General features: G+C 43.1%; 1 protein-coding gene across 4 annotated transcripts; it reads left to right on the plus strand.

Annotated features, from left to right (window-relative positions):
- The first annotated feature begins 493 nt into the window (after positions 1-493).
- LOC125709250 (cytosolic phospholipase A2-like) lies at positions 494-21,918 on the plus strand. Of its 4 annotated transcripts, XM_048977518.1 has the most exons (24): positions 494-613; positions 2,780-2,842; positions 3,105-3,151; positions 4,988-5,084; positions 5,832-5,913; positions 6,057-6,205; positions 6,298-6,411; positions 6,609-6,646; positions 9,524-9,668; positions 10,380-10,516; positions 10,764-10,986; positions 11,632-11,746; positions 12,752-12,889; positions 13,945-14,028; positions 15,747-15,815; positions 16,016-16,075; positions 16,754-16,801; positions 17,091-17,150; positions 17,582-17,626; positions 17,743-17,967; positions 18,948-19,132; positions 19,944-20,133; positions 20,878-21,035; positions 21,250-21,918. In XM_048977518.1, the coding sequence occupies exons 4-24, from the start codon at positions 5,073-5,075 to the stop codon at positions 21,319-21,321; spliced, it is 2,349 nt and encodes a 782-aa protein (XP_048833475.1). In that variant the 5' UTR covers positions 494-613; positions 2,780-2,842; positions 3,105-3,151; positions 4,988-5,072; the 3' UTR covers positions 21,322-21,918. The 4 variants fall into 4 exon arrangements, with proteins under 4 accessions (XP_048833475.1, XP_048833477.1, XP_048833478.1 ...); XM_048977520.1 differs by lacking the exon at positions 2,780-2,842; XM_048977521.1 differs by lacking the exons at positions 2,780-2,842; positions 3,105-3,151.
- The last annotated feature ends 30 nt before the right edge of the window (positions 21,919-21,948 follow it).

Here is a 21,948-nt window from a genome sequence, read left to right on the forward strand (position 1 = left end):
GGCAGGGTATAGGCCTCTGGCCATTTCCTGAAGTACTTCATTATGGCCAACACTGACTACCGTGCGCAGTGGGGGGAAACGCCCTCCCCACTAACATCTGCTGTAACTGTACATACAACTGGGCATGAGGACCCTTACGTGCTGTGCAGTTATAACAATGCCGGCAGTGATCCTCCGCATGGCAACGTAATCGCTATGTAAAACCCCTAATGGATGCAACAGTGTCTTTGTCACCCCAGAGTGTCCCGATCATGCAGGGCCATGGATGGCACACAGTACGGCTTCGTGACTCACCATCTTTCTTCCCACGTCACCGGTACCTTCCTGCCCCTCAGGAGAGACCCGAAAAATATTAGTACCTTTCAAAAAAAGATAACCCTACTCATTAATTTACTTGAACTTATTCAATCACCATATTTACAGAAGTAGGGGAGACGGGGTGTGGTTGTAACATAGGGAGAGTTGTAACACCATCAATTCCACCAATCAGGGGTGGGATGAGTGTCACATGATCATTTCAGTTTTTACTAACTTCCTCCCTAAACCCACATGGTGGATATCGAGACTGGAAACTGGTACATGCACATTCTATTCATAAAAAACAGATTTTGAGGTAAGAAAGTATTTTTTTGACCAGGACTATGTTTTTTTTAGTATTTATACTATTGCAGATAAAATCATATGACATAAATAAGGTTAAAATGCAGTTTCTCGGGTAAACTGTGATGTATTTCCCCCTGCTAATTTCAACCCACTATCCTAAGGCAGCTAGTTAGACAATAGCTAAGAGGGGTGGGGTGGGTTGTATCACATCTGTAAAAAGTGTTACAACCATCCCCTTACATACAACTAGTGACACTTTCTTGATATTAATAACTTTACAAAATGTCTAGACACTGGAAAAGAAAGACTGAAAGGGGTGTGGCTGCCAGTGTTTTAAAAAAGGCATCTGAGGAAGGGCAAGTCAGTCAGGTCAGTTGCGAAGGCACATGGGATCGGCCACGTAACACTGAGCAGATACTGCAATTCACTGCAGAAGCGCAGAGAGCAGGGCTCCAGTGATCTTCCCAGTGTAGGTTACCATAGCAGCAACAAAGAGGCGCAGGAGAAGGCGTTGGCAGAATATTTGACTCAGGCAGCAGACCTGTATCATGGACTGACTACGCGTGAGGTGAGCATATGACAGGTTATCCACTGGAGACCAGAGTGGAACTGAATCCTAGCGCAGGTGCCAGATAATTGAAAAACATTTTGTGTCCATGTACCTCAGCATCCATCCATCCATTTTCCAAACCGCTTATCCTACTGGGTCGCGGGGGGTCTGGAGCCTATCCCAGAAGCAATGGGCATGAGGCAGGGAACAGCCCAGGATGGGGGGCCAGCCCATCGCAGGGCACACTCACACACCAGTCACTCACACACCATTCACTCACACATGCACTCCTACGGGCAATTTAGCAACTTACTCCAGCATTATATTCCAAATTCTTTTAGGTCAAAAAGTGTGCATATCAACTGGCAGTAACATATAACATCAAACATCCACAATCATGGAATAAGAAGCAGATGGCAGGGCCTGACTGGTTCCCGTCCTTTATGAAGCGGAACCCCAGCCTGTCAGTGAGGAGTCCAGAGCCAACCAGCCTCACACGGGCCACAAGTTATAATCACACAAATGTGGAACAAAAGTGTTGAGCAAGGTCCTTAACCCCCAGCTCTCTGGGCAGCCCAACAGTTGGCTGCTCTTTGTGGACAGCTTGTCCTAGAAAGAACAAGTTGAGGGAGGCATAAAAATCATTTCCCCACGGGGACAATAAAGGATCGATTATTATTATTGCAATGCTTTCGTCAGTTTTTTATGTATCTGAGACCCAACAATGGAAGTTTAGCTCCAATCCAAATCCCAGCAGGTGCCGCAGGTCCTCTGCTGACTGCCCTCCTTCACGATTAAATGCCCGTTGTGTTGTGAGCAGCACGTCACAGGTTACAAAATCATTCCGTTATCTATTCTACTTTACTAGTATAGTATATCACAAACAACGTCTTTAATATAATTTGCTTTCGAAGTTTCAGTGTATTAACACAGCCTTAACCTTAGCTATGAGTAAACGAACAAAACAAAGGAATATGGGGATGGGATATAAGTGCGAGGAAAAACTCACAGTAATAACTACATATCGGTTACATATTACAGTATTCAAGATTTACACAATTGCATATGTAAATAAACATTAATTAACCCTTTTTCCAGCCCGTTCATACACATTACGGAACAGCATAGCGAATGTGCTTTTACTTCAGTTACTCACCGAGGATTTTCCCCACAAACAGTTGAAATATTTAACTTTTCATCCACTCGGCAGCTTGACCACACCTTTGTGCCTCTCCCTTCCTGTCTGCTTTAAGCAACAAGTTATCCGACATTGAAATATACCTCATTATTAACATCTGGAATATTATAAGTCTTCCGATAGGAAACGGAATGTAATACTTCTTACTTAATACAAATCAAAAATGTAGTTCACTGTTATGCAACTATACATCGGCATTGTTAATACAGAACAATCAGAGACCATGTGTATCTGATTAAACACAACGCACTCGTGGATTAAGTGTCAGGGTACTACAATGAAATGGTATCATCGCGAAACAGTTAAGTAATGCAGCTATTGCAATATGAGGCATGTATAATGCAACACTTTACAGTATATATATATACTCATACTAATAATCATTTATTAAACTAACCTGTACAGTGTACACACTGCCTCCATTACAGATACACGTTAGCAATCATTAAGAAGGCGACCCTCTTGTGAACTTCAACCTAATGGCCTCAGAGGTTGGTGGGATATGAGTTTCTTCCATTTGTATAATATTCAAATGAAAATTCCAACCTCATTTCCTAGTCTAAGCTGCTTTTACTAGCAAACGATTACAGCTTTGACTTGTCAGTTAAAACAATTAAAATAATTATGTCATGACATCACATCCAGGGTGTACCCCTGCTGGACTGGACCTGTAGGTGTTGCAGTCTTTTTATGCCAACCATTCATTTATAGGGCTGGTACATATCACAGTTACAGCGAGATTCTCATTCACAGAGTCAGGCCTGTAAGTTCACATCACTCCAGCTCGGACTTCAGCTGTGGTATGTTTCCTTCAACTTATATTTCATTCACAGTGTTAATCCTTTTAATCCTCTGTGACAAATAGTTATTTTAGTAAGTGCATTGTGTCGTTTGTGTGCATTATTATTTTCAATTGCATAAACTTTATACTTTATAATAAAATAGATTAGGTTATAAAATTGTGCTTCCTATTTAATTTTAGATGTAATGTACTACACTTGATATAATGGGTTATAAAACATAATGGCTGGCAGTTTTTTCTGATAAGGTACTTTAGAATTTCAGACTCTGCAATGTTCCCTGATGTCTGTGAATTGGCCACAGGTGTAATCAAATATATCCCCTACATTTTTATATTGGTAGTATTTTAGAGTAGGCCATGTAAACTATTAAAATACACTCTACCTGTTGATTAATGGTGATAAAATTTACAATAAAAAGCAATAAAATGTTGTTGGCAGCAAGGGCAGATCCTGGTAAGGGCGAGACTGGGAATTGCCCAGAGGATCATATAGCATCAGCCCAAACGTGCCACTATCAGCCCTGGGGATGCCACACCATTCTTCCATCTCTTATCGGCACGGCAGTTACATGCGGTGGCTCAGGAATGGCAGCAAGCTGCAAATTTATAAAACACTTACGGATTCCGAGAACGAACCGCAATTTCAGAAAACACAAATACGGAGCATGTGCAGCAAATGAATGGATGCATTACAATTGATGCGGTGCAAATCTTTAAAATGTTGCAAAGCTACTCACGACACAACAGACTTTTCAGGGGGACGATTAAATGAGACAAACCACACACAGGAGAGACGGGACAGTTTCCCAAGTCACGAGGGAGTGAGATCTATGTTATTTTGTTGGCTGAGTATGACTATGTGTACATGCACTTAATAGTCGGTTTATTAAGAATAAAACAATTATGGCGATAGACCCTAATAGGTGTTCACTTGTGTTTTTAATTACCTGATCACTGTGTGTACATAGTTGGACCCATTCAGTCGCATGGTTCCAATTATGTAAGTTGCTAATGTAATTAGCGACTATGCTTTTCAGAAAGGCACCTGAAGTCGTTAAGCGAAATGCTCGTTAAGCGAAAATCACTGTAGCCTAGACGTGACCATGACTGTACTGTCTCATTCTAATAATGAGATTTATTGTCATAAATAATGGTACCGAATTGTGCAGTATGCAAACAGTATGACGAATTTCACAATTAGTGCAAAGTCTTGTTAATAGATAAGAAAATGGGCCATTTCACCTCTAATGAGATATTGGTTTAGCATTTTGGGTTCATGGCAAACATGCATCCACATGTGATTTAAATGAGAGGCTTATGTCTAAGGAGGCACCTTGGCTACAGGCTGAGCTGCTGATAGAGAGGCTCAGCCGCTCGGAGTAGAGTGTGGAGATTATAGCAAACCTTTCCGTAGCCTTGCCTCCATTAACAGAAGCTTGGTTTTCTGTGCTGTTACTGACAAATGTTTTCAGTCATCCAGGTCTTAACTTCATTACGGCCAATAGTTAAAGTGACAGTAGATGAGGTGTCACTGGACGTAAATGAAATGTACTTTTGGGTGTCACTGGACGTAAATGAAATGTACTTTTGGGTGTCACTGGACGTAAATGAAATGTACTTTTGGGTGTCACTGGACGTAAATGAAATGTACTTTTGGGTGTCACTGGCATAAGCCGGAGTATTTCACAATGATTAAAATGAACCAGACTGATTCACAGCTTATTTGAGTAAATATTAAAGTGCTCATTCACTACTCTGTGATGTAACTGATTCCAATTAAGTCGCAGAACTGACTTCCTCATACCTCATACCTTTTCTCATATTTGTTCCCAAGGTCGGTAAATATCAGACACACCTACCTTTTGAGCTGCTGATCTCCATTCGGAAACACCTGCCCCCCCTCACTGCCAGTGTCTGCTATGGTTTATTACGTAAGTCGGAACATAATACTACATCACTCCGGACTGGACGAGGGTAGTGGAAAATTAAGTTTGAATTGCTATAGCTTCTTCTATAATGAGCAGAAAATAGCATTATTAGTAAATTTGGGGGGTGCATTGGGTAGCACACCTCTGGGGCCAGGCGTCAGGTCAGGTTCCATGTGTGTAGAGTTTCTATGTTCTCCTCGTGTTATTTTGGAGTTTCTTCCAGGTACTCCAGCTCCCCCTTACCCAGTTCAAAACATGCTGAGGCTAAGTGGGGTTACCAAATTGCCTGTAGGTGTGTATGTGTGAATGAATGGTGTGTGAGTGAGTGGTGTGTGAGTGAGTGGTGTGTGAGTCTGCCCTCTGATGGCTTGGTGCCCCATCCTGGCTTGTTCCCCGCCTCAGGGGTCGGCTCTGGATCCCCCGTGACCCCAAAGGATAAGAGATATGGAAAATGGATGGTTGGATGGATGTTTAGCATATTAAAGTTTTATTGTAATCATTGTAGTTGAATCAACATTGTTAACATAAGTTTCATAATTAATTCCTGATTGTCTGTATTGCATTTGCATAATCATGGATCTTTCTACCACATATGAACGTACTGTGTTAATCTGACTGATTGATTTATGGATAGAATAAAAGCCAGCAGAGTGGAATCCATTCTAGTTTTCTGGTGTCGTGTTTTTGGCTTAGGATGATGTCATTGGTGGGCAAATCGTCAATGTTTGCAAGTGATGTTGCATTTTACAGGTGGAGAACCAGCACTCGCATAAGTTCAGAGTCACGGTTGTGAGGGCTGAGAACGTCACCAAGGGAGGGTGGGGTGATTATTGTAAGTACAAAGAGTAAGTTTTCTCTAGAAATCCTCACCCTTGGATTTCAAAAAAAAAGATTCCTGATTGTCAGTTGTGTTTACATTTTCTGGAAAGTACTATAAATATCAATCATCCTGTGCACCATTCTTTGTGCTCACAGTGGACATCCCAGATCCTTACGTAGAGCTGTGTGTACCAGCTGTCTCTAAAACCAAAAAACGGACAAGGCACATAAACAACAATGTGAATCCAGAATGGAATGAAACTTTTGAATTCATACTGGACCCTAGTCAGGAGAATGTTCTAGAGGTACAGCTTCGGTGCAGCTGTGCTGCTGATTGTGCTGTAAATGCTGAAATACCCAGTGATGCGATACTGTTATTTTATTGTTGCATTTGTAGGTCACGCTAATGGATGCCAACTACGTTATAGATGAAACACTGGGAACCGCATCGTTTACTGTCTCTGATATTGAAGTGGGACAAACACGACTGATTCCCCTCCTGATTGGTAAAGTAAGGATCTTTAATGAATATAAAAATCACATGACAGTTTTTGTTGGCAAAGGATTATGGGAAAAGAAGGAAGTTCCTTTAGTTTGCTGTTCTGCTGCTTTTAGATCCCTGATATTCCCTGAATATCGGCGTCTTGGCGCTTGTCACTTTGTTAAAGCTGTCAGTTTGAAGTTAACATGTTTGCGTTGTTTTGACAGGCTACCGAGGTGCATTTAGAGATGTCCCTGCAGGTCTGGTATGTATTTGTAGTGACAAACGTCGCACAGTTTGATGGTCAGTTTTGTTTGACTTCCAGCTTGACAGTGAGCTGTTGGCATGTGATTTTCACTTTTCACTTTATGCCTTGCACTGCTGAAGGAGTAAAAGCCCGGAATACCAGACTTAACTGTTTTTGTAAATAAAGGGGACAAGTTACGGGTGTAACAGTGCATGTATTCATCATATACTGTTTGTTACATCATTTCTGGAAACACATCCCGCATGCTAACTCATTTGAGACAATCCTCCTAGTGTGTGTATGACTGGAACAAGGCAGAACCTGCCTCTGCAGGTTACTCTCTCCACGGCATGTAAGGCGTTTTAACCAAGATATTAGTAAATACCTTGATACCTGTTACTATGGGTGTTTATTGCTACAGTTATGCAATCATTTTAAGTTGTAAGTAACACAGGATTTTGATGAGATTTAGTTCATTATGATTGTTATGATGTTATTATTTTTTAACTAATTTATTTCACATATTTAAGTTCACAACAGGGGCGGCATGGTGGTGCAGTGGTTAGCACTGTCGCCTCACACCTCTGGGACCCGGGTTCGAGTCTCCGCCTGGGTCACATGTGTGTGGAGTTTGCATGTTCTCCCCATGTCATCGTGGGGTTTCCTCCGGGTACTCCGGTTTCCCCCCGAAAACATGCTGAGGCTAATTGGAGTTACTAAATTGCTCATAGGTGTGCATGTGTGAGTGAATGGTGTGTGAGTGTGCCCTACGATGGGCTGGCCCCCCATCCTGGGTTGTTCCCTGCCTCGTGCCCATTGCTTAGGCTCCGCCCCCCCACCCCCTGCGACCCAGTAGGATAAGCGGTTTGGAAAATGGATGGATGGAAGTTCACAACATGCAAATAAGCATCTTAGGTTTTGTTATAGACAGATACACCACCTTATAACTGTTCATAGTTGTCTTTTGTGTTTGTATATTTTGTGTTTTCCCTGTTGTACAAAAATTGTACCGAAGCTTGAACCCAGAACCACATTTCATACTGAACTATGAATATTGTGTACTGTTACATCCCTAGTGCACACCAATACACAGTGTATGACTGTGTTTGTTTATATATATTGGGGACCTGGTTCTAATTAGTACTATTTTTATGCTAAAGTCTATTTTATTCCATTTATTTCTGCTTATTATATTATTTTCCATTTTATGTTCTGTGTTTTCTGTGAATATACAGTATGCACCAATACTGCCAAAACAAATCCCTTACAGGCAGATGTGTGATGGGCAGCAGGGAAAAGCGTCTCACATGCAGGGATAGGAGATCGAGGCTTTAATCGGAGCATGCAAAACTCGTTCAGTCCAGGTTAAAAAGCAAAACAGGCAGACAGAATCGAAATTGAAAGGCAAATCGGAGATGTTGTGATCGGTCGGATGCGAGAACGGGTGATCGCTTGGGCAGGTGGGCAAGGAGCAGGCAGACAGGCGGAATACGGGGTAACGGGGATTTATTCAGGAAACTACGGGCTGGAAACATCGGACGAAGACTAACGTCAACGAACATCAATGACAGACAATCAACTAAGGCAAGACATGGACTGAAATAGACAGGACAGATCAAAAAAAAGACACAGCTGGGTACGATCGGGGAAGCACACGTGGATAATCAGGGGGGCGTGGCACACACGAGGAGCGGACGAGCTGGGCGTGACAGAACCCCCCCCCAAAGAGGGCTCAGGGGAGGCGATGGACAAGACGAGGAGAAACCAGGACCTGGAGAACAAGAAAAAAAAACATTAACGAGGCACTGGGAACAAGAGGACAGACAAAACTGACAAAGAGGCAGAAGCCAAGACAGGATCTGACACAGGAAGGGAAAGGCAGGCAAACAGATCGGGAAAGGGGACACGGAGGGAACGAAGGGGACACCGGGGAGCGAGGAGCAGAAACAGGAGGAACCAAGGGACGAGGAACGGGGACAGGAGGGACAAAGACGGGAGGAGGAGCAAACAAAGGAGGGACATAGGTAGGAGAGTAGGGAGAGAAGGTGGGGGAATAAAGGGGAGCACGAGGGAGCCCCAGCGGGCGACGTTTGGCCGTCGGAGGGGAGCTGGAGGCCGGAGCTGGAGGGGGCCTCGGAGGAAGTCGGAGGGAGAGCTAGGGAGGGGGACGAGGGAGCTGGAGGGGACTCTGGCGAGGGCAAGGAGAGGGGGGGAGCAGCCACAGGTGACGACGTCCTCCGACGCGCTAAAGCGGAGGGACCCGCAGGCGACTGATGAGGCACCGGAGCGGGGAGCTGGGCGTGACAGGAGACCAGAGAGACAGTGAGGATCAGGCAAGAGTCAACAGCAATCAGAATGGGGCAAGGAAAATGGAAAAGCTGGGGACAGAACAGAATCAGGTACCAGAAGACAGATATCAGACCAAACGTGCAAACTCACAGAAACTGGGAAAATCTTGCACCAAACAGAAATCCAAGGCACGCAAACATAGACCGATTAGGAGCTCAGTCACAGCTGGAAGGGGCGTGGCTATAAAAGACAACCGGTTTTTGGTTGGCAGCAGAGGAGGAACTCATAGGAACCAGTGGAACAGATTTTTCAGGTTGGTGTACTCAGGCAACAGGCACTTCCAGGGAAGCAGGACAGACACATCAGTAAAGGAATCCCAGGGGAGGAACCTTGGTACAAGTGTACCTGGCCAATAAAGTGGAAAAAAAAACTAAATCTATACCCAAGACAGTATGTTCACCCATCAAAATTTTGAGCCTGACCATCATCATTCTTTTGGCAATGATACTGCATGTTTCCTGGATCGGGGGTCTCCTAAGCTTACTCCAGCCCTCAGTGTAATGATGCTTTACTGAAGCCCCCAAACCACTTTCCTGGCCTCCTTAGTTCCATCAAGGATCTTCGCCTGAGCTTGGCTCTCTGCGACAAGGAGAAGCTCTTCCAGGAGGCTCGTCGGCAGAAGGTCATGCTGGGAATCCAGAAGCTTTTGAAAACAGAGAAGAGTTGCTTCCTCCCCAGCACCCCACAGGAAGTATGTCCCTATGCTCTTATACTGCGTTCCATTTACCTCGCAGGTTGGAACTCGGAACTGGGAACGACGTCACACAGAAATTAACAGTGTTCCAGTCCAGCAAGTCAGCAAGCCATTTAGTAGTTCCTGGGGCCTGTTTAAAAAAGTCAGGATTTTTGCTTTTCTGGATAATTCAATTCAATTCAATTCAATTTTATTTATATAGTGCTTTTAACAACAGTCATTGTTACAAAGCACTTTACATTTAACTGGCCAGGATAACTTGTCGGATTTAATTTACCCGAGTTAAAATGACCTTTATCTTTGTTCACTTACTATTTAACTCAGACTATCTTAAATCTGACAAGTTGTCCGCTTAAGCAAGAAATCGTGCTTAATGAAATGGACCCCAAGTTCTATCCCAGTTAATTGTTAGCCTTTGTTAGCATTATCAGTGGATAAAAGCACATAAAACACCATAGCAAAATATATCCATAGATAGTGGTTGGACAGTACGATTGAGAAGTCTTTGAACTTGACTGAACATGACTTGACTGTCATGAATCAGACAATTTATTGCCATGCAGAATGCTTAGATTAAGACAAGTAAGAAGCAGGTAAAGTCATATGGATTATAGATTTAGGTTATGGTTAGGGTTAGGGTTAGGGTTAGACTTATCTTATAGCTAGTGATGCTGTACTTGGTGTTCTGCTAACTGCTTTTTTGTCCAGGTGCCAGTGATTGCCGTCATGGGGTCCGGAGGTGGGTTCCGGGCCATGGTGGGCTTTGCTGGCGTTATGAAAGCTCTCTTTGAGTCTGGAGTTCTGGACTGTACCACCTACATAGCTGGGCTCTCTGGATCCACCTGGTGAGTGTCATCATATGTGCTTCTGTTTTGGCTTTCATAACATTGTGGTTACTGATGATCTAGATGCTAAATGTCTATAGAAATAGCGTATCTGGATGAAACTTTTTAACGTTTGGCATAGTTCTAAATTACATGATCAGAGATTACAAATACATGAATTTAATCTAACAACTTGTTTTACTTGTCAAAACCATGTAGAGAAATTGACCAAAAAATTCCCATCTGAAAGAAGCTTTTGAATCCTCAGGTACATGTCCACACTGTACTCCCACCCTCATTTTCCAACCAAGAGCCCTGGTGAGATCAACCAGGAGCTGAAGAAGAGTGTGGCCAACTCTCCGATGCGACTGCTGACGCTACAGCACATCAGTCAGTACGTCCACGCGCTGCAGTCCAAGAAGACCGCTGGGCAGCCTGTCACCTTCACAGACGTCTTCGGCATGTTCATTGGGAAGGCACTTATCCCTGGGGTAAGACTAGCCTTCCTCTGAATGTAGAGTTACAGCTGACACACACCCCAGAGCTATATTTCTGCCTGTATTTGCATTTACGCCATGGCGGGCCAGAGGCTGGGCCGTGCAGACACCTTCTGAGGGGCAAGTACTCGTCCGAGGAGCGATCATCATTGAATAGGGGTACTCAAGACCTCAAAAGGGAGGTGCTTTCAATCCCCCAGCTAGAGTTTGCATGATCTCCTTGTATTTCACAGGATTCTTCAAGGTGTTCCACTATCCTCAGTCCAAAGATGTGATGAATTGGTATCTGTAATGTAATGCATTAATGCATGCCATTAAGAAAGGAGAATAGTATAAATATAGATTTTAATAGAGACCTATAATATTCCTTCCTGTTTGGAAACGGCAAGAATTTCGGTTGTGGCATTGCATAGAGTTGCAGAATTCAGAGCTAAAATTAGAACATTCAGCTAACAGGGATGCTTATTTAGCTTTAAAAATTTGCCAGACAAAGACATTCAAAAGATAAAAATATCATAGTTTGCGATATATGGTTCATTTTATTTAAGGTATATAAGTTGTGGTTGTCAGGTTGTTGTTTTTAGAGCCTTTTGGGAAACAGGTTTACGATTTTAGAGAGCAGCACCATTTGCTTTGCAGTATATGGACAGGACGCTGAGCCAGATGGCAGAGAAGGTGGATGATGCCCAGAACCCGCTGCCCCTCTTCACCTCTTTGCATGTCAAGCCTGACGTGTCAGCCCTCAGCTTTGCAGGTAGGTGACAGTGTGTCTGTGTGGCTTGATAGGGGCTTGGCTGTCACTTTGCTTTTACTCTCCTTTGTCAAAATCAAACAGAACTTTATTACAGTATGGAATGTAATATAATGTAATGTTTATTTTATTCTTGTTATGGAAAATACATACAATATATAAACAAAAGTATTGGGACACTTGACCATTAGACCTACGGGAATTTTTATGAGATCCCATTCTCAATCTCTAGGCATCAGTACGGAGTTGGTCCCCCTTTGCTTCTATAGCAGCTGCCACTCGTATGGTAACACGTTCCACAAGATTTTGGAGTGTGTAGCAAGTTTTGCCCATTCATCAAAAAGAGTATTTGTGAAGTCAGGCACTGATGCTGGACATGAAAGCCTGGCTCGCGATCTCTGGCTCTAGTTCATCCCAAAGGTGTTCGATGGGGTTGAGGTCAGGGCTCTGTGTGGACCAGTCAGGTTTTCCACACCAGACTCACCCAACCATGTCTTTATGGACCTTGCTTTGTGCACTGGGGCACAGTCATGCTGGAGCTAAAAAGGACCTTCCTTCCCCAAACTGCTCCCACAACGTTGGAAGCATAGAATTGTCCAACATGTCTTAGTACACTGAAGCATTAAGAGTTCCCTTCCCTGGAGCTAAGGGGCTTAGCCCAGCCCCTGAATAAAACAACTACTTACCATAATCCCTCCTCTGCCAAACTTTACTATTGGCACAAAGCAGTCAGGCAGGTAACATTATCCTTGCATCTGTCAAACTTGTCCACAGACTGCCCGACAGAGAAGCGTGATTCATTACTCGCATGCATGTAGCTGCTCAGCCATGGAGATCCATTCCATGAAGCTCCTCACTATGCATGTCCATGGTGAAATGACCTGTTTTACTCTAGCCCTACCGAAAAATGAAATACATTCAGGTCCTTTAAGTAAGCAAGCACACTGTTTTGCAAAAACGTGCATTCATATGAATTTTGTGTTTTGCATTTCATGTTTGGCTGGGCAGACTGGGTGGAATTCAGCCCATATGAGATTGGGATGGTGAAGTATGGAACCTTCATGACCCCTGATCTCTTTGGGAGCAAGTTCTTCATGGGATCAGTGGTGAAGCGTTTTGAGGAAAGCCCCCTTCACTTCCTCATGGGTAGGAGACACGGGGGTTCCTGAAGCACTGGGAGAGATGCTGACTGGGTGGCATCTGAGCACTTCCTCCAACTCCAGGCGGGGGCATGAGGTTCTTCGTTCTTCAGGAGCACTCACCCCTCCCATGTTTCATGGGTTTATCTCATAGGCCCATAAGACGGTTGTACTTTATACTCAAATGAGAGGAAGAGAACAATTAATAGAATCATTCGGATACTTCTGAGAGTTGATGAAAGCAGCCCTTGCTATAGAGACAGGCACTTATTCTACATGATCACTGCTAAGCTTCTCTCAGTCCCATCCATCCAAACATAAAAAACCCTTTGAAAGTGGGTTATGTTTCAAATCACACATATTATAACCTACTGAAATGTGATGATCCTTGACAAATTATCATTAGCTACAGGTATGTTTGGAAATATTTAGCTGCATGCTGAGCTAGGAGGTAAGGACAAGGGCAGGGCTAAACGGAGGACAGAGGGCAGGCACATGGGGAAGGTTCAAAGGGATTGGGATTGGGACAGGGAAGGCAGGCAGGACAGGGCAGGGCTAAACGGAGGACAGAGGGCAGGCACATGGGAAAGGTTCAAAGGGATTGGGATTGGGATTGGGATTGGGACAGGGAAGGCAGGCAGGACAGAGAAAAGAACACTGAGTACGTTTCATCTGCAGTCAGCCATATGTTAGGCTGACCGTGAGGCGGAACGGGGAGAATCGGAATGGAGCAGGTGTTTCCACTCAGGTGGGGCTGATGCCACTGCATTCTCATGATGGGGGCATGACAGTATGCAGTTAGTTATCAGTAGGTGAATATCAAATGGGGTTAACTGTACAACGATTATTTGTTAATCAAGTCTAATAAATACTTTAAAAGGTTGATGCAAAGAGTTTTATTTAAATCCTTCTTCATTTGCCATCTGCATTGACTCTAAAGTGTTTTTCGAGTTGGTATGTTAGTGCCTTAGTGTTCGAATGAAACAACAGCCTCCTCACCGGGTTCAGACGGGAGTCAGACTGTTGGAGGCAGGTGTGTTATGGGATGTTTGTGCCTTGCAGGGCTTTGGGGAAGCGCCTTCTCCATACTCTTTAGTCGACTCATGCAGTCAAGCAGCAGGATGATCACCGTGACAGAGAAGCAGGGTAAGAGGCATTTCATGCTTTGAGCGTGTGTGTATATACACACGTATAAACACATGGGGCCCTGTTTTAACAAACAAAAGCATACACTCTGCAGCACTCTGTGCATATTCTTTTACGGTATCAGAAGCCAACTTTTGTTAACGTCAGAAAAATAGTCACAGCACCAGGCACATGATCCAAAAGGGTTGCATTAAGTTTCGTAATTAGTCATGGGTGTGTTTGCGGCATCACATGCTATAAGCCAATCAGGGTGTCATCTCCCATTACCAGGTGGTCTTGTATCTTGGTAGTTTGCTAATATAATGGCAGATTTGCCAGGTAGTAGAAAAGCTTGTCAACACAACCATCTGAATGTATTCTGTGGGTGTTTTTCCCAGGGACACTGTACAGTTCAGTGCTTCTCAAATTGAAAGTTCTTGTTTTATCTCATCACCAGTCCCTGGCTTGCCTGATTATACCTATAGCAGTCTGCTATCTGGTTGGTGAAATTCATTGTGGGAATATAAGTTAAGCTTTTTATAAAGAACCTTTGTAGAAGTGGGGAGCGTGTGTGGTATAGGCGTGGCTGGTGTTGCGGTAGTATTTTATTGATACTGTGACAATTTCGTTTAGCGAAATTTATCGTGGGTGAACCCCCCGGCTGTGACGCCCGCTCCGTCCGCTCCTCGTGTGTGCCACGCCCCCTAATTACCCACGTGTGATTCCCTGATTGTGCCCAGTCGCGTCATGTTCTTTTCTGATTAGTTCCCTGTATATAAGTCTCTGTTGTACACTAACCCGTTGTCTGTCATTGATGTTACTGGTCTTAATCGATGTCCGTGTTCCCAATTAAACCCTCGTTTGCCCCATTTTCTGCCTGCCTGCCTGTTTTTGATTGCTCGCGCTGCCTGAGCAATCTTCCGTCCTGCGCTACTCGTGACACCGGCCCTATGCATAATTTTTTGTGGGAGAATTTTAACATGTAACTTAACCCTTGTCCTGTTCAGCACATGAAAGTACAGTACAGGTGCAGATCTGGTGAACTGTCAAGTTTGGGATCTGGTAGATTATACAGATTTTATGTATTTTATGGTTTTTGCAGTTAACTGGAGCTTGTGTGTGTACAGTGTACAGTGAAAAACAATCTTGGCAGCAGTAGCATTTGATTTCAGAAGAAAATCACTGTGTGTGTGTCTGTATGTGTGTCTGATTAACATTATATGGTAGTTACGTAGTTTTACCATTGGTGTGTCTGTTACAGTTACGACAGGGAAAATGTTGGTCATAGTGCAAATGAGAAAGTAATAATGGAGTATAATTCAGGCATATAAAGAATATAAATTATATAAATTACATTTTACGAAATGAACATTAAAACATACACAAAGAAATACAGTTAATTGCCTAATTGGTAGGGGAATGTGTAATGAATTGGTGAGGGTGCAGAATTAGGTGTGGGGGGAGTAGGGCTTACGTGGGGGGGGGGGGGTGATGGGGGTGTCTGGAGAATACATGTGAAGTAGTATGTACTGTATAGTATATATAGTATTATATACTATACAGTAAATATCATTGAACATCCCAGTATCGTCAGTATTACCCACTTCACATGGCGGTGGCCATAATGTTTTGGCTCATCAGTGTATAAGACCTTGTGTCTGGGTAATATGTATATAAATACATGAGCTCAGTGTCACCCATTGTAGTTTATAAACCCGTGAAATGTTTTGGTTTTACAGAAGGCTTGGTGTCTGACTGTCTTGTGGAAGAAGAAGACGAAGATGATGAGGAATATGAAGATGACCATGGTCAGAATCACATGGCGATATGTGTCCATTTCTCTCTGTGCAGATGTACTGTAAGACACATACTTGTTGGTTGCTATCGCTGTTTTCCAGTGTTCACAATGCAATTATATGTAAAGCTGTTTATCTGGGTTGTATGTGTATGTCACATGCATAAGCTGCTGTCCACTGACCCGTGTAAACCCGTGTTTTTGCTTTTACAGAAAACGTGGAGTCTGCCTTTATGGTGGGAGGAGAGAACTTTTACAGTGAACTGGACCGAGGTCAGACACACATGCAGTGAACTCCAGAGTTAACGCACAGCTAAATGCTTTAGACCAGCAAAACTGCCAAAACTACTTCTTTTACGGAGGTGCTCACACTTGCTGATGATGCAGTGTCTTTGGTCCCGGCTGCTGCTTGCCCTCTTAATTCCTACGGAAGCAGTGAGGCTGCACTTAGTTTTTTGTATCTACCGAATTTTAAGACCGGCTAAGAAGCAGATGATTTTCTTAGTTTGATCTAAAAGGTAAAACCTTAGAAGTGAAAGAGGCTCTGCATCATTTTTCACATGGCTGTCTAAACCAATGAAACAGGAAATGGCTGTAGACAACGACGGAGCTCCTAGACGCTAAACATATCATCCTGACACGTTTATTTCCTCAGACATAGATAGAGTCCTTTGGTTTTATTTCTTCAAGGGTGCCAATAATTTTGCACATTTGTTTTATACCGTATATTCCTAAGATATGCCATCACCTTTGCAAGACTTATTTGTTATTAAATGAATAGTTAGGTATTTCCTCAAATCGGAATCAATGTATTTATCTATATTATGTTAATGTTTTTGCTCATTTCCTTGAGGGATACCAGTATTTCTGGAGTTGACTGTACATACATATAAAGCTATTGATCTGGGTAGTATGTCATTTATTAACCTGTGAAATGCTTTGGTCTTCTAGCACTCCCTGTTGGTGGATCCATAGTTTTCCATTCTCTGAAGAGCGTCGGTAGGTATTCACCACGGCGGACTGTCACCAGTCCTCCGACCCAGTCATCTGCCCAGTATGACTTGGCCCTTGTCAGTCACTTAGATCTTTATTCCTGCCTATTTCATCTGTATTCAACATTCTGACTGTGAGTACCTAATGTCAGCTTATTGTCTATAATATCCCAGACCAAGACATGCTCCGTCTCCCATGGTATAATGAATAATATCCGCTTCACGTGGGACAGGTCATAATGTTTTGGTGTATAAGGCTATTTATCTGGGTAGTATGTATATACAATATTTTACAGATGGCTTGGAGTCTGACAGTATTGAGGGAGATGAAAACATCGGCATGGAACCATGTTCAGGTGAGAACCTGGAGATGCAGGTTGTAATACTGTGCGTGTGTCTGTTTTCCTTCTGTGTTTAATGGCAATTTATTTATACTGTATAGCAACCATAGTGCCGTAGCCAAAGTGCTTCACAATGAGCAATACAAAAAATGAAATAAAACCACAGCAAAACAGATTAAATAATGAAAAACACTGAGATACAATTTGAAAAAGCACAAAATAAAACAAAATCCAGCAGCATGTGCTGATAAGAGGGAACAGCACCTATATCACTGAACATCCCAGTGTCATGGTGTCGTCAGTATTACCTCCTTCACTTGGCGGTGGCCATACTGTTTGGCTCATCAGTGTATAAGACCTTGTGTCTGAGTAATATGTACATAAATACACGAGCTCAGTGTCACCCATTGTAGTTTATAAACCTGTGACATGTTTTGGTTTTACAGAAGGCTTGGAGTCTGATAGTTTTCAGGACATGGAACCAGGTTCAGGTGAGAAGCAGAAGGAGATGCAGGCTGTAATCCCGTGCAGGTCTCTGTTCAGCTGCACTGTATGGCACATACCTCCTGGCCACCACTGTGGTTTTTCTTCTGTGTCCGTAATGCAGCTCGGATTGTGGGGACCAGCTCTCAGACCTGGGCTCAACGCATGCTGGCCTGTATTGGCAATGCTCCGATCTTCAGACGCCGCGGGTCCCGGGCTGGCAAGGTGCACAACTTCATGCAGGGCTTAAAGCTGAGCCCCATTGTCCGTTGCTCAGCTCCTAAGGACTTCGTGAGCATGGCGGCGGCGGAGGAGGAGGAGGAGGAGGAGGAGGCGGTAATGGTCAAAGGTCTGGCTCTGTTAAGTCTGTCTTTCTGACCAGAAACTCAGCAATGAAAGACGATGGAAACCATGACTGCAGAATAGGTAGAAACTGCCTCAATAAACTAGCAGTCTTCAAAGTAAATGCAAATGGTTCATGAAGCTCTTGTGAGATGTTTTGGCATCATTGCTGGAAGGACTTGTAGCTAATATTGGGGAGAAGAAACACAAACAAAGCAAACCACACGCTAGACCGGAAAACATCTTTAGTGCTCATTTTATGCCATTTTGCTAAGTAAGAAGAACCTAATGTTGGACAGCCCAGTGGACATTGTTATCTTACACATCCTGGGTTTGAGGATCAAATCCTCCTCCCACTCCGTGAGTTACGTACAGTATCGATCCATGCTTTTTAATAACTGAGTAATCAAGTTTAATCGAGTAATCGTGACAGCATTAACTTAACACAGATATGTGAATATGAGTAAATACAAAATACTTAAATTTACATGACATCCTGGTGACTGAATCATTATGAGTGAAACACAGCCACCCTTCAGACCATTTAACTTTAGGCATTTTAACCGTGTTTAAGATACAGTAGCTGCTAGATAACATTAAGCCAGATGCAGCCTCCCCACATCAGGGCAAGTGAGGTGCAGTGATGCTTTTTAACGCCTGAGCAGCACATCGCAAATATTTCCATTGACACGCATTTAAGTGGCACTGAAATCTGTGTTGCAGTAGGTCTGGTTCAGCCCTGTGTTTAACCAGAAAAGAAGCTGGGAGACCAGGAAAAAATGCATTTTAGCCAAAAAGAGTTTACAGCTCAATATGAGACAAAGCTTTAAAAAGGATTAATCGAAAAAACTCTTTTTTGTACACCCCTAGTCAATAATTAACAGCTTCACACCTGCTGACTCTGTATTCCATACTCATTCTTATTGTATTCCATACTTACTGACACTCCATAAGCCCTCTTTTCTCTTTTATGAACCCTGGAAATAGACTCTACTGAATTTGATTGCATCCAAGACCCTTTGGACCTGACAACTAAGAAGATCCATGTGGTGGACAGTGGTCTTAGCTTTAACCTACCATACCCGCTCATCCTCAGGCCAGAGAGGGGTGTTGACCTCATAATATCGTTCGAATTTTCTGCTAGGAAGAGTGATTCCATGCCACCCTTTGAGGTCAGTGATCTGACAGTTAGAAGCTCAATATTCATGTTCTTGTTTGTCTACGATGAAAAATCTCAATGCATCAACATTATTATAACATAAGTTTAATTTATGACTTCAATAGCTTTGCTGTTCACCCTCGACCCTTATTTAATACATCCACCAATTATGAAGTTAAGAAATACTGACCTAAATTATTTTCCAAAATAATGTTCTGCTAGGGCGGCATGGTGGTGCAGTGGTTAGCACTGTTGTCTCACACCTCTGGGACCCGGGTTCAAGTCTCTACCTGGGTTACGTGTGTGGAGTTTGCATGTTTTCCCTGTGTCATCATGGGGTTTCCTCCGGGTACTCCGGTTTCCCCCCACAATCCAAAAACATGCTGATGCTAATTGGAGTTACCAAATTGCCTGTAGTGAGTGGATGGTGTGTGAATGTGCCCTGCGATGGGTTGGCCCCCCATCCTAGGTTGTTCCCTGCCTTGTGCTTGTAGCCTCTGTGATGGGCGCTGGACCCACTACAACACTGAGTAGGTCATAGAAGATGGATGGATATTCTGCTACTGTCTATCGTCATATGTGATTTTCTTTTTGTCCAAGTTAATATGAGCTGAGTTTTACATACAGTCTTTTAAATTAATTAAATATGTGAGCATTCTGATATCAGTATTAGCAAAGTTATATATGTTTATAAATTAAAGGAGTGAATGTATTTTTAGTGCTACTCATCCCCAGCTTGTTGTTTGACAGTTTTGCGTAGGACTGTACAGAATTCTTTGCACAGTTTCTAGAGATGTTACTGAATCTCTGACCTTTGTCCTCAGGAGCTTCTCTTGGCTGAGAAATGGGCCCGTCTGAACAAGCTGCCCTTCCCCAAGATTGACCCCAAGGTGTTTGACCGAGAGGGCCTTAAGGAATGCTACGTCTTTAAGCCTGAAGACGGCCAGAAGAACTGCCCCACCATCATCCACTTTGTGCTGGCCAATATTAACTTCAGGAACTTCAAATCTCCAGGTACTTCAGGCACTTGGTATCATGAAAGTAAAAAAAATGTGGTAATGGAAAATAATCAAGTATGTATTGCCTAGTAACATGAAAATGGCAGTGTTTGTAATGTGCATGACAGAGATGATAAAGCTGGTTTGCTGAAAATAAGCATATCAATACGAAACATTAGCTATTAACATCAGCTATTAATGGTAGATGTAGACTAGCTGGACTGAAGGGACAGGAGCTGCGGTGGTCAGGCATGGATGGTGGATGTAGACTAGCTGGACTGAAGGGAGTCCGGATGGCATGAGCGGCACCTATATCCCCGACATCTTCACATCCCGTCCCTGTTATCGTCGACTGTCCCAGGGACCCGCAGCAGTGGGACCCAAACAGGGCTCTGCATTTGGGTGAATGTGGGCATGGAACTGGAACTGGGATTGATGCTGAGGGGCTGGTTGGTGAGGCCGCTGCTGGTGAGAAGGATGCTAATGAAGAGGCCAGGAAACTGGGCTCCGCAGATGCAGTTTTTATTCATTTTAGCATATAAAACTGCAGTCAGGGTCAAACCTGTTATTTTACTGCTTACATACACACCTATTTTGAGCCAAGAAGTCTCAAGGGGGGGGGGGGGGGGGGGGTTCAAGCCCATAATATGGTTATATTGAATGACAAAATGGTATTTTTAAGCCTAATGAATTAGTTGCTTTTGTAAATATAATGCTTTGTTGTCCAGCACTAAGCAAGCCTGCTGATGCTTTCATTCAGGTCTGCCTCGAGAGAATGGAATGGAGAAGCAATTTGCTGATTTCAACATATTTGATGACCCACAAAACACCTATTCCACGTTTAACTTCTACTACTCCAATGAAGCCTTTGCTCGTCTGCATGACCTCATGGAGTTCAACACTCTGAACAACATTGAGGTCTGTTGAGTTCCGTCTTCTCCCTGTAACTGTAAACATCATCCCAGACATTAGAAATGTTTCCACATAGTTTAAGCGGTTAACTAAGACTCGCAAGAATGCTAAGAATATGAGCTGCAGCGCAGCCATTTGTCGGACGGTAGCCATTACTCTTTTTGGTCAGTGAGAGCAGAGAATTTGTCCTCAGTCATATTTCCCCCGTTTGCTTTTCTAGGTGATCAAAGATGCCATCAAGGACTGCATTCTGTACAGGAGAGAGAACCCATCATTTTTCACCCTTGATTAAGCTGGAAAACAGGCAGTTTCTGAGCTTGAACCTTGTGGGAAACCCTAACCCTAACAGACACATGGTTGAGATACTCATGTCGATGGTATAAGAATAATTGAATCAGCTTTGCTTCTACGTTTTTATGAGAAAGTCTTAGATTGTTTGGAAGAAGGATGAAACTGGCTACGTTAATGACCTCGGTGATGGTGTCTCTCTTTCACCTGATTGTCATTTATTCTTCCATTTAGGTATCTCTTTAAATAACCATTGTTTCCATTCATGAAAATCATTTGTAAAGTAATTAATTAATAATCGGTTAAAAAGTGACAGGCCTAATAGGGACCCAAGGTGTAACGGTCTACAGTGCACGGTTTATTGTCATAAAATCCTCTTACCATATGAATTCATATTTCATTAAGTTTGTTGATTTCAAGTTTGTTCTTAATCATTTATTTCCACATCTTAAATACAGTGTGATGTTATCTAATATATGCTTGTCTTGTTTGAATGATGTTGATGGTGGTAGAAAAAACACAATGTGGCTGTTTAAAACAATCCTTGGGTATTTTAACTTTTAATTAAATGGCAGCTAATGCTGTCCAGTCCGGTATACAACTTTGTAACTGGAGCTTTCTGTTAGAATGA

Source organism: Brienomyrus brachyistius, chromosome 15 (genome assembly GCF_023856365.1).
Source record: "Brienomyrus brachyistius isolate T26 chromosome 15, BBRACH_0.4, whole genome shotgun sequence".
Lineage (NCBI taxonomy): Eukaryota > Metazoa > Chordata > Actinopteri > Osteoglossiformes > Mormyridae > Brienomyrus > Brienomyrus brachyistius.

What these genes read in the sequence shown, in the direction of transcription:
- LOC125709250 (XM_048977518.1), top strand. An exon ending in GTCAGCCCTCAGCTTTGCAG is followed by an intron (nt 11,747 to 12,751) that starts GTAGGTGACAGT and finishes TTGGCTGGGCAG; the next exon opens with ACTGGGTGGAATTCAGCCCA. An exon ending in CGGCATGGAACCATGTTCAG is followed by an intron (nt 17,151 to 17,581) that starts GTGAGAACCTGG and finishes TTGGTTTTACAG; the next exon opens with AAGGCTTGGAGTCTGATAGT.